Source organism: Vulpes vulpes, chromosome 14, assembly GCF_048418805.1.
Source record: "Vulpes vulpes isolate BD-2025 chromosome 14, VulVul3, whole genome shotgun sequence".
Classification (NCBI taxonomy): Eukaryota; Metazoa; Chordata; class Mammalia; order Carnivora; family Canidae; genus Vulpes; species Vulpes vulpes.
In genome coordinates this window covers 122,240,546-122,252,646 of record NC_132793.1, presented here as the reverse complement: position 1 = coordinate 122,252,646, position 12,101 = coordinate 122,240,546, and the positions used below count along the sequence as shown (strand labels likewise).

General features: G+C 45.3%; 1 protein-coding gene across 12 annotated transcripts in view; it reads left to right on the top strand.

The window, feature by feature from the left end:
* TBC1D1 (TBC1 domain family member 1) overlaps positions 1 to 12,101 on the top strand; it is a 239,216-nt gene that overhangs the window by 191,386 nt on the left and 35,729 nt on the right. For all 12 annotated transcript variants that reach the window (XR_011997210.1, XM_072737884.1, XM_072737885.1 and 9 more), the window contains 2 exons: positions 3,770 to 3,931; positions 11,111 to 11,269. Coding sequence is in view for 11 of the 12 variants with exons in the window: in XM_072737884.1 (XP_072593985.1) it covers positions 3,770 to 3,931; positions 11,111 to 11,269 (321 nt within the window). In the remaining variant the exon portion in view is untranslated. The remainder of the gene's footprint in view (positions 1 to 3,769; positions 3,932 to 11,110; positions 11,270 to 12,101) is intronic.

Genomic DNA, 12,101 nt, shown 5'->3' with positions numbered 1-12,101 from the left:
CTCTCAGATAAATAAATAAATCTTTAAATAAATAAACACAGAAGTCAGATTTGACAAGAACCAAGCAGGAGTATACTGTGTACTCGAGAGAGTTATTCTATTGCATTCTTTTTTTGGTTGCTTTCTATTTTTTTTAAAGATTAAAAAAAATTTTTTTAAGGTTTTATTTTATTTGGGAGAAAGAGCACGAGTAGTGGGGAGAGCCAGGGGGAGGTGAAGAAGTAGACTTCCCCTGAGTGGGGAGCATGAAGTGGGATTTGATTTCACGACCCAGAGATCATGAACTGAGCTGAGACCAAGAGTCGAACTCCTAACTGACTGCACTACCCAGGTGCCACTTTTAGTGGCTTTTTAAAGGAAAAGTTAAAGTGTAGCTGGAAGTCGTTGAAGTTGATCAGATGTTAAAGCTGGATTGCTTGCTGCTTGGGAAAGAAATTAGAACATGTATGAGGAGGATCTTCTATGCTTAAGCCTATGTCCTGGCTTTTGAATATGTGGATTAAGTGTATCTGTTACTATTCCAGAACCATGGCATCTGAGAAAGAACCAAACCACATCATCTAAATCCACCTCCCTCCACAGTAGGCAGTTGGAAGCTGACTTGTTTTCCCCAGAGTTAAACAGCTAACTTTCTGTGGTGCTGGGACTAAAGCATATTGCCTGTCTCCCAAACCAGCAGTCTCCACCGTGCCCTGGTGCAGGGCCATTTTCCCCCGTTATAAACGAAGATGCAGGCAGCCTAATGCAGGACAGGATGCCGTTCAGTACAGCCATGGTTTGGGGTTAGCACATTATCGCTTGTTGAACTGACTCGTAAAATTCAGAATCTCATGCTTTAAATTAAAGTGTTACACTGTATTTGCATAATGTTACAACACATTGAATTTTAATTGAATTGTAATGAAAGATATTTTTTAAAGGTTCTTTTTTCCTGGTTAAGCAGATACAATAAAAAAATAAAGAATGAGTGTGGTTTTTCTAAAATCTTTCTACAAGTTTGGAGGTCATTTCATCATTGATGTTTCCAGCCTCTCAGCCTTTCCTGACTGAGTTTTTAAGAGATGGTGGGAGTTTGACAAACATTTTATCTGTGAAGGCGGTCGCTAGTGGTGTGGGATTGGGGATGGGCAGCTGCAGCCCCCCAGTGTAATGGGCATAAATCAGACCTGAACATTGTTGGTCTAAAGTCCAAGTTAGCTCATACGTCCATGGTAAATGGTAATACATATTTTAGATGATTCTTTTGCAAAGTTACATTTGATCTCATGTAGTCCTGGTTGCCCTAAGCCCAGAAATGCACAATCATGGGTTTGTAGACCCTCATTTAATATTTTAAACAGTTTGGTCGTATATCTGAAGGCCTTGGCTGGGAGCCTTGATATTTGTTGCAAGCATGTACCAACTGTCTGGCTTGATAAGGCATTTTGGAGGTTCTGAATTTTAGGCAGCAGTGTTCAGATCCTCAAACAGCAGGATGGTGCCTGGGCCAACAGTGAAATACACAGATTAAGCCTTTTCAGTGGAATCTTCTGGCTGGATGTTACCGCTCTGTTGACTTCAGAGCAGGTTCCTCACGTTGCTTCCTGGGCTCCTTCATGCAGCCACACAGGCTCACAGCAGATCTCAGTGCCAGGGAAATGTCCACTGGCACCAAGAGCCTAGTGCTACGTGAAGTCACTGTCCCCAGCAAAGCTAGTCCTGAACCCAACTTGCCACAAGGATTGTTTGGTGGGACCTTAAAAAAATGTATTATTCAAAGCAAGAAGGAAAAGAATAAAGATGACAGATGAGAAATCACAAGGGCCAGAGTCCCTTGACAACCCACCAGCTGGCAAATAACGTTGGGCAAGCCCTGTACTCGCTCTGAACTTTAGTTTCTGGGTCCATGAAATGAGACGCTGGACAAGGGGTCCCTGCAGCCGTGTGCAGCACCATCTTTTGACGCATTTGTACTTGAAGGTGGTAAATTGGGTCAGTTAAGTACATAATCCACGTGTCAGATGAATAAGGGCTTACCGTCGGGAGCGCTAAGCAGATGAACTGAGTTATTAGCCTTTGCTCAGTTTCTAACATGGAAAAAGGAAATCTTTTATTTCGTGTTAGCAGCCCTTTGTAAGCAGTGTTTCATACTTTTCCTTACTTGACTTTATATTTTTGATAATTTGGGAGTGCTGAGGAGTAGACATTTTGTAGATGCTCAGCATATTTCATCTCCTTAAATCCTCACCAGAGGCATTCAATGAGGTAGCTGTAATTCCCATTTTAAAAATAATAAGCACTGGGGTGCGAAGTGTAGTGGTAAAACTGGTGGTGTTGGGGGGGCGACGTTTCAGATCCTGCCTCCAGCGCTTCCTGCTTCTGTGGCCCTGGGCAAACTCTGAGCCTGCTCAGCTTCCTCTCCTCCTAAATAAAGTGAGGGCAGGCATGGGGAGCGTGCAGGTATTTTCAGGGGGTCAGGAGAGGACTCTTGAGATGTTTGCATTGACTGATCTGTGTCTCTCGGACTAAGAATGGCTTTGTGCCAGGAAACTTAACAGCTTAGATGAACTGGACAAACTTCTTGAAAAGTGTGATTTACCAAAACTGAAATGAGAAGAAAAAGATCTGAAAGACTCTGTATCTGTTAAAGAGATCATATTGGTATTGAAAATCTTTCACTTGAAAAACCCCAGGCCTAGAAAGCTCCACTGGATTCTGTTGGACATTTAAGGCCCCTGATAGATACATGCCTGGTCACAGAAAAACTATATAATTAATAACAGCCAGCTCTGCAGTGCACTGGAAAAGGACCAGGGCCCCGCGCCCCTTCACCTCCTGCTCAGTGACCTTGGAGGAGCTACCCGGCCTCTGCGCCTCAGGTTTTCTCATCCAGAACTCTGCCTCAGAGAGTCATTAGGAGGAAAGTTTGCTAAATATAAAGTACTTAGGACATGGTATTTGTTTATTATTATCATAAATATGATAGTTCATCAGTTCTGCAGAGGCCTAGGTGTATTGGCTTATACTTAGGTATTCATCACCTGCTGTCCTAATAAACTCATAGTCAAGATCTGAGACGTGAAGTAGAATGGGTTTGGGGGTTGGTGACATTACTCCTAGGTCGAAATAGGATATAGTGGTTTAGATGGGAGTGAAGTCCCATTTAATCCTGAGAATTGTGAAGTTAAACTTTTCCTTGATTGACTCTCCTCCCCTTCTCCCACCCCATTTTGGTAATTTAGGTACAATTCTGAATGCAGTTAAAACTGAATGAGGTTGGTGGGGAATAATAACTACCTTCATATATTTGGGGCGATAGCTTAAGAAAAGGGCAGATTTATTCTGTTGAGCTGCAGGAAGCAAAAACATGACTAAAGCAGAAGCTACCTAAGGAGGTTTGGCTCTAAACAAGGGGGAACTGTCCTTGGAAAATTGCTCCTGGTTCAGATAAATAAATTGTGTTGGTCTCTGACCATGCCCAGGCACCAGGAATTTTAACACATAGCTCCTGTCCTTGAGATATTTGTGGTTTAATAGGATGTGGAGATTGCTAGAACTGGATAGGTATGGGATATATTTTACTAGTAGACCCAACAGAACTCATTGGGGGTGAAGGAGCAAGAGAAATCTGGGATACCTCCTAGGTGTGTTTAGCTTTTTCCCAGGTAAGGAAGATGGGGTGGGGCAGGAGCAGGGACTTTAATGTGGACCTGGTGAGCTGGCTCTAACGGCTCCACATCTCAGCAGTCATGGTGTCCTTTCTAACGTGTTCCTAAATGATCTCTTCCAGCCTCTGAAAATGATCTGCTGAACAAGCGCTTAAAGCTTGATTATGAAGAAATCACTCCTTGTCTTAAAGAAGTAACCACAGTGTGGGAGAAGATGCTTAGCACTCCAGGAAGATCAAAAATTAAGTTTGACATGGAAAAAATGCATTCAGCTGTTGGGCAAGGTAAGCTTTAATGGGGAGTCCGTCCAGCCATCCTTACCTCCCATTGATGATTGGGTTGGGGAAAAGTATGGGATAAAAATATGTTAAAGTCCAAATTGGTGGCCATTTCTCTACTCGTTACCATGTCTGTCCCTGATCCGTTCCCAGATTTCTTACTTGATGTGAGTGTCGTCACCTTTCAGGATCCCTCTTAATTATTTTTTTAAAGATTTATTTATTTATTTATTCATGATAGAGAGAGAGAGAGGCAGAGACACAGGAGGAGGGAGAAGCAGGCTCCGTGCCAGGAGCCCAACGTGGGACTCGATCCTGGGACTCCAGGATCGCGCCCTGGGCCAAAGGCAGGCGCTAAACCGCTGAGCCACCCAGGGATCCCCTCCCTCATAATTAATTAAAATGTCCAGAAGCTCAGATAACAGGAAGCAGATAGGAATACGGCGCTTAGTTGCCTATAAACTGAGTAATGGTGACACACTCTGAGTTAAATGGTAAGGTGAAAACGAATCGTACAGCTCCCCTCCGAGCACTGTCAGGAGACAACACGGGGTTTTGCGTGAAGACTTCAGACAGGTAGTCCCAGGTTTAGACCCCAGCTGTAACTGATTTACTTTGTGATCTTAGGCAAGCAGCTTCACCTCTCTGAGCCCCACTTTCCCCATAGGTAAGATGTGGGTGATGACAGTGATGGCTGTGAGCATAAATAAGCTGGTACCTGGAAGGACACTGCACGTGCCTGCTGTCCTGGAAGGCCCGGGTGGGTGGGCAGTGTTTGCTGACTGTGTGCCAGTCCACACCGCTGCTGGCGTAAGTATAGAACTTGAGACTAAGCATTTAGAAACTTGCAGCGATTTGATAAGGATGATCCTTTAAAAAAAAAAAAAAAGTGGGCTTATATATTGTCAGTCTTTCTTTTCCTGTTTCATTTTTATATGAATTCACTTTTAGTGTATTTTGTAAAAAAGTATCAGCGGTGGATTGGAGCACTCTCTCTATATTTTTAAAGATTTTTATTCATTTATTTGAGAGCAAGAGGAGAGAGAAAACAAACAGGAGGAGGGGCATAGGGAAAAGCAGGCTCCCTCCTGAGCATGAAGCCTGCCGCAGGGCTTGATCCCAGGACCCCAGGGTCATGACCTGAGCCAAAAGCAGACACTTAACCAACTGAGCCACCCGGACACCCCTATTTGGAACATTTTAAAAGAAAACAAAAACTGGTTCTTCACAGCTAGTTTGAATAGCTCTATTTTACATTCTAACTTTGGTCGATTGTTAGTGTTTTTTTTTTTTTAAGATTTTATTTATTTATTCATGAGAGATAGAGAGAAAGAGGCAGAGACACAGGCGGAGGGAGAAGCAGGCTCCATGTAGGGAGCCTGATGCAGGACTCGATCCCAGAACTCCAGGATCATGCCCTGAGCCAAAGGCAGACGCTCAACTGCTGAGCCACCCAGGTGTCCCTGTGATTGTTAGTGTTTAAGTAAAACAACTATTTCTTTCTTTTTTTTTTTTTTTAACTATTTCTTTTAAATAAATGTTTATTAGCATCTCCTGGCAAAATCGGAGGCTTTCGGAGTCTAACTCTAGTGGTTACTGAGTTCTGGTCAATGTATTCATGAATAACCAAGAATTAATTAATTAATTAATTAATTTTTTATAACCAAAAATTTAGACAAAGCTTTGCAAACATGTATGAAGTTTGTTAGTTTTCTTCTGACTTTATTTAGCAGCTCAGTGGAAGAAGTTGCACAGTGTTATTCCTCTCTAAGACAGTACAGCAGAGCAGTTTTCTGTCATCTACTATGGGCACTATTTAACCTTTATCTGAATTTTGTAGCATCAGTTTTAGTAATAATAAGTTGTTGCTAAGTTATGACTTTCCCCTTTCCATGGACAAGGAAACATTACTCAGAGGTAACAGGCTCAGGACCCCAGAGCTCCCCACACACCCTTCTGCTAGAGTTCTCACCACCACATGGCACTACCTGTAGTTGAACCTGCCTCGGCAGCGCCAGAGACCAGAAGTGTTGCAGGTCTTGAAGGGTCAGGCTCCAGATTGGCCAGTGACTGCCGCTGTGACCTTCGCCGACATCCTCCCCTTTTTGGGCTCAGGCCTCCCAGCTGCTAGAATGAGAGGCACAGACCATACTGAGGGTCTCACAGCTCTTCCTGTTCTCACATTCTTTGTGCAGTTGCTGGAGGCTTAACCACTGCACCACATGGTCCCAGATTCCTATCTGGAAACAGGAGAAAGCAGAGAAAGGAATGAGTCTGTTCTTTCCTTTTCACTGCTGACTAAATGATGGTCTTTAGGTGGCTTTGCTTCTACAAAAGGGAAGTGGCAAGGGTCTGTGACAGCTATTCCAGAAGCGTGAGCTTCTTAGAAGCCTGGCACCTGGATGCATTGGTTTTTCATTATGCATTTTACAAGGTGGGGGGGGACCAATGGAAACATGGTGGGCACCTGGAACCTGCGTGGTAAAATATGACATAGGTGATTGTATAGTTTGCATGCCGAGGTGAGCCAACCTGGAATTCCCTCTGTAGCCACGGACATGACCACATCACTGCCTGTGGCAGGGACTCTATTTCTAACTGCACAGAGAGCTCTGTCAGTGATTCAGCTGCTTTCGACACATAAGATGTAATGACTCCAAGCAAATGCCGACAGTCCATCTTGCAGCCCAGAATAGAAAGACAAGACTAAATCAGAACCACCCCCATGGCCTTTATGGTAGAGGCCAAGTTACTATGGAGCCTTTGAAAGAGAAGACAGTTCCTGTATGGGTGATGAGGCCCTTCCTCCTAATGATCTGAAGACTCCCCTAAGTGATAGGAAAAAGGCATTTATAAGCTTCCCAAGTTAAAACTAGATCAGAACAGCAGGATTAGGGTACCAACTTGGGACAACAAAGAATAATTCTGCAGAGCTTTACATAACTCAAAGCTTAGTTAGGGTTTGAATGATTTCACTAAAGAGAGCGAGGCAGAAGTGTATGAACTGGAGCATACTCTTCAGGAATGAGATTGCTGAGAGGCCGCCTGGGCAGTTGGCAAGACGGGCCAGATGCAGACGTTCCTCACCTTTGATCCGGCAATGCCACACCTAGAAACTTAGTCTAAAAATTAATCGGTCAAAAACGTGCTGCAGTAGGAAGGATGCTTCTTATGGCATAGTAGAATCAGAAACCAAAACAGAACCCCCAAACCCCAACAGTGTGACCATCGTGTGCCATGGTCCTTGAAAATGACACAGTAGTTATAATTACTGGTGTAAAAGATGTCCGAGACAAGTAGTTAAATGAAACAAAAGTGGTGCATGGTCTAACACAGAGTTGTCTATTTCTGTGGGCACATAGGTAGGAAGCCGCGCACAACACATTTGCAACATCTGCTTTACCCAGCATAGCCCTGGTTTACAGCTCTGCCCGGTGCAATAATTAATACCTTCCTCCCCTTGCTTTCAAGAGCTTCCTGCTTTGGGTGGTGAATTCTATGTTCACTGTAGTTTTGAGTGGTTTTTCACCCTCTTTATACCTTTTGCATTTTTAGAAGGACTTAAAAAAAAAAGGGCGAGCACAAATCATGTCCAAAGTCAGTAAAAATAAAAAGGTACTGACATTGAGGGGGAGGGACCTCCTGTCCTCACAGAAGCCAGCCTGCCCACCCAGCATAAGAGTGGGTTATGAGTGGAGGCAGAAACACTGGCTCTGATTTGCACGACTCTTTGTTTTTAAATCACAAAACCCAAGCTCTCTTAAATACCAGAATATAAAAAAAAAAAAAAGAAAAAAAAATACCAGAATATGTGGTCTGGTCCAGTGACACAAACAGTATTTTTTTCCTCCAAAAAAATGAAGGTCTGATAAGATAATGGGAATGATTTAGTAATAAAAGGAAATTGGTCATCTCATACCTTGGGAAGATTTCCCAGTCTGAAAAGAATATTTTGTGAAAAGTCCCGTTATAAATCACTTAACATGTTGATTGTTTTTCAAGCCACATTTACATCTTTTTTTTTTTAAGGATTTTTTAAATCTATTTATTTGAGAGGGCAAGCACGAGCAAGGGGGAGGGGCAGAGGGCGAAGCAGAGTCCCCGCTGAGCTGGGAGCCCAATGTGGCACTCGATCCCAGGGACCCCCGGGATCAGGACCTGCCTGAGCTGAAGGCAGATGCTTAACTGACTGAGCCACCCAGGTGCCTCTAAGCCACATTGACTTCTGATATAGTTTCAAATATTAAGGTCTTGTGAGTGCATGTGCATGTGTACTGGCACCCTAAGAAATACCTCTGGGCAGGGAGGGCAGGGAGAGAAGGAACGGAATGGTATAAAAAGGCAGACGTCAGGGTATATTCATTTTGTGTTGCTACCATAAGAAAATATTACACAATTGGTGGCTAAAACAGTAGACGTTTTTCTCTCCCACTCCTGGAGGCCAGAAGTCTGGAGTGGGAGCGGAGGCGTCGGCGGGGCTGCCCTTAGCCACTTCTGGAGACTGTCGGCATTCCTTGGCCTGGGGCTGCGCCCCTCCAGTCCCTGCCTCCTGCTCACAGTGCCTGCTTCTCTTGTCCTCTCCTCTGTGTCTCTTATAAAGACGCATGTCCTTGGATAGAGGGCCCACCTGCATAACCAGCATGATGGTCTCATTTCAAGACCTTAATTATCATCTATAAAAACTTTTTCCAGGGCACCTGGGTGGCTCGGCGGTTGAGCGTCTGCCTTCAGCTCAGGGCGTGATCCTGGGGTCCTGGGATCGAGTCCTGCATTGGGTTTCCCGTGGAGACCTTGTTCTCCCTCTGCCTGTGTCTCTGCCTCTCTCTGTGTCTCTCATGAATAAATACATTTAAAAAATATATTTAAAAAAACCTTTTTCCAAATCACATTCACTGGTTCTAGGCACTAAGATGGGGACATATATTTTTTTGGGGGCCACCATTCAACCCACTACTACACAGGGTCATGAGACTAATATTGAGACCAGCATTTAGAGAAGGTGTGGGTGAGGTCACAGTTATGTATGGCCCTGTGTTTCTCCCACAGGCTCACTTTTTTTTTTTTTTATAGCTAGTTTGTGTAAGGGAAAAATCAAATTACTTCCATACCTTGAGTATTTATTTATTTATTTATTTATTTTTAAGTAGACTCCACACCTAGCGTAGTGCCCAGTCCAGGGCTTGAACTCATGACCCCGAGACCCAAGCTGAGACCAAGAGTCAGATGCCTAACTGACTGAGCCACCCAGACGCCCTACCTAGAGTATTTCTAAGAGATGGCTGATTGTTCTAAACAGTTTCTTGTGGATCTGGTAATAAATGACATGGACTACTTTCTGGTTCAGATCCAGAAATGATGAATTTATTACTAACCTCTAGGCAGGAACATAACATATGTTTTTCCATTACCCATCTGAGTAGCAGCTTGTCTGACTGTTGTGACAGGGAAGACATGAAGAAAAAACAGCAGTCCCTTTCTCTGCTCTGCTCCTAACCAGCTGGGTGATCTCGGGCGAGGGACCTGTTCTTGTTGGCCTCAGTTTCCTTGTCTTTACCCTGAGGATCATCATCCTATTTACCTCTGCAAGTTGTGGGGATGACAGAGTACTTAGAATGGTGGCAGCACCTGGTCACCTCATGGTAAATGTTACCTGCTGGTGAGACTTCTCTCAGACGTGGCCAGTGGAAAACCAGGAATCCTGGCCAGGCACGCTGAGTAGCAGCGAAGTGTACAAAGCAGTCACAGTTTTTCCTGAATGGAAGGAAAGATCCATCCCTAAATCGGAGGTTCCTCTTCTCTCAAGGGAGCTCCTGTCAGAGACGAGAAAGATTCAATGTCTTATTCTGCAGGCTGCCTTTTCTCCCCATCTCCACATTTGGGAAGAATGGTGAACCAGAAAGTTGTTTTTTTTTTTAATATTTTATTTATTTATTCCTGAGAGAGACACAGAGAGACACAGAGACACAGGCAGAGAGAGAAGCAGGCTCCATGCAGGGACCCCAACGTGGGACTTGATCCCGGGACTCCAGGATCACGCCTCGGGCCAAAGGCAGGTGCTAAACCGCTGAGCCACCCAGGGATCCCCCTGAACCAGAAAGGTGTTTTTTTTTTAAATATTTTATTTATTGATTCATGAGAGACAGAGAGAGAGACAGAGAGAGAGAGAGAGGCAGAGATACAGGCAGAGGGAGAAGCAGGCTCCATGCAGGGAGCCTGACATGGGACTCGATCCTGGGTCTCCAGGATCACAACCTGGGCCAAAGGCGGTGCTAAACTGCTGAGCCACCCAGGCATCCCCAACCAGAAAGTTTTGACTCAAAAGCGTCACTTTTCTAATGAAGTTTCCCTTAAATAACATCATTGGCTTCAAGAGAGCTTTTCCTAGTTTTAGACGACGTTTTTAACCACTTGGAAAAGTGTTCAAATCAGTTGTATTTAAAACATGAGCTAGAGAGGCTCTCGGATAGCTTTTCTTGTGTCCAGGTCCCCAAGGCACGTTTGTGTGGATGGTGTCCAGCCTCTTGTCCCTTTCTCTGCCCACCTCGCTCATGGTGTCTAAGCAGGATTCCCCAGTTAGGCTGCTCAAGAACATTCCGTAGATCCCCAGAGCTGCCAGATAAAGTGCAGGTTCCCTACCCTTCATTTCGCCTCTCGAGGTAGCCCATCCAGCCTGACTGCCCTTAAGGTTTCCTTCCTCTGACCTGTCTTCTCTCTCGCCTCCCACACTCAGGCATCTTGGCACAAGTGAAGGATTCCGTGCCATCTTGGTCTCCTTCATCTGAACCCCCACACTAGGCTCACGCCCCCTGTGTGAGATGGCATCTTGCACTGTAATTTTGCGTGGCTGGGCGTCTTTCCCTAGAACATTACTAAATAGGCACCAGAGAGGGGCTCATGCCATTCACCAGTTCAGCCTTTGCTGGGTCTGGCCCAGTCTGAACATAGTATGTACTTGAGAGCCACAAGGCAAGCAAGAGGGCCATGGGAGGTGGGGGGAAAGATGGGGCTGTGCAAAGAGGGGAGCAGAGAGGACAAAATGTTGGTTGTTTGACTTTCCATTTCGATGCTCTTAATTCCTGTGGAACAAGAGGTTGGGTCAATGGAATGAAACCTAACTTGTTTTTATTAAGTCATGCTCTGAGCATAAAAATCTACTTTCTACCCACCCCCACCACCCCCTTGAAGGTGTACCACGTCATCTTCGGGGGGAAATCTGGAAGTTCCTGGCAGAGCAGTACCGCCTTAGACACCAGTTTCCCAGTAAACAGCAGCCAAAGGACACACCATACAAAGAACTCCTAAAACGGCTCACCTCCCAACAGCACGCCATCCTTATCGACCTGGGTAAGTCGGCCGTCAGCGTGACATGCCAGCGGAAGCTTCACTCGCTTGAAAAATGGGAAGAGAGCGTCTGAGTTGCTTAGCGATCTGCCTTTAGGTTTAGCCATCAAAATTTACTACTGAGACTTCCAGTTGGAAAAGCCCTGGGGCAATCACAGATGCCTTCAAGTATATAAAAATCTCTCTCTCTTGTCCGGGCAGCTTGTTAACTCCGCTCTGCATGAAGGCTCCGGTCGTGATCGCCGTTCAGTTCAGTAATTCAGATACTGATAGGAGGTTTTAGAGTCCATCGAAGGAACATCCTGGAAAACCTAAGTGTCAGAACCGACGCTTGGTCTAATAGCAGGAGGCATGCCCTAGTCTTTATCAATTACAGACAGGACTTATTAGAAAAGTTGTAGAAAGCAATTGTAGGTGGGTTTGGGACCGGTTTATTCTGGAAACAGGGTGGCATCCTTGTCTCTTGAACAGTGTTAAAAACCCTGAGATGGGGGAAACTGTGTTGGGTACATCTGCACCTGCCCCAGTGAGGAACGAATGGAATTAGGATTATCACTGTGGTGTATGAAAGACCCCCCCGCCCCCCTGACCTGTCAGTGGCCATGAGCGGGGTGGAGGTGGGGTGCATCCTCTTCTGTCTGCTGCCCCTCACAGCCGCTAACAGCAGGGCTCCCAGGCCCCCACTGGCCCCATGTGGCAGGAGCTCGGGCCTGTGGCTTTTAGAGCACGTGGTCCTGCTTCTGGAACATCTATCCTGGCGGCTGCCGCTGAGGGCTCCCCAGAGTTCCTGTCTGTGCTCCGGGCCCCACAGTGGCCTGGCTCCTGAGGTTCCTGC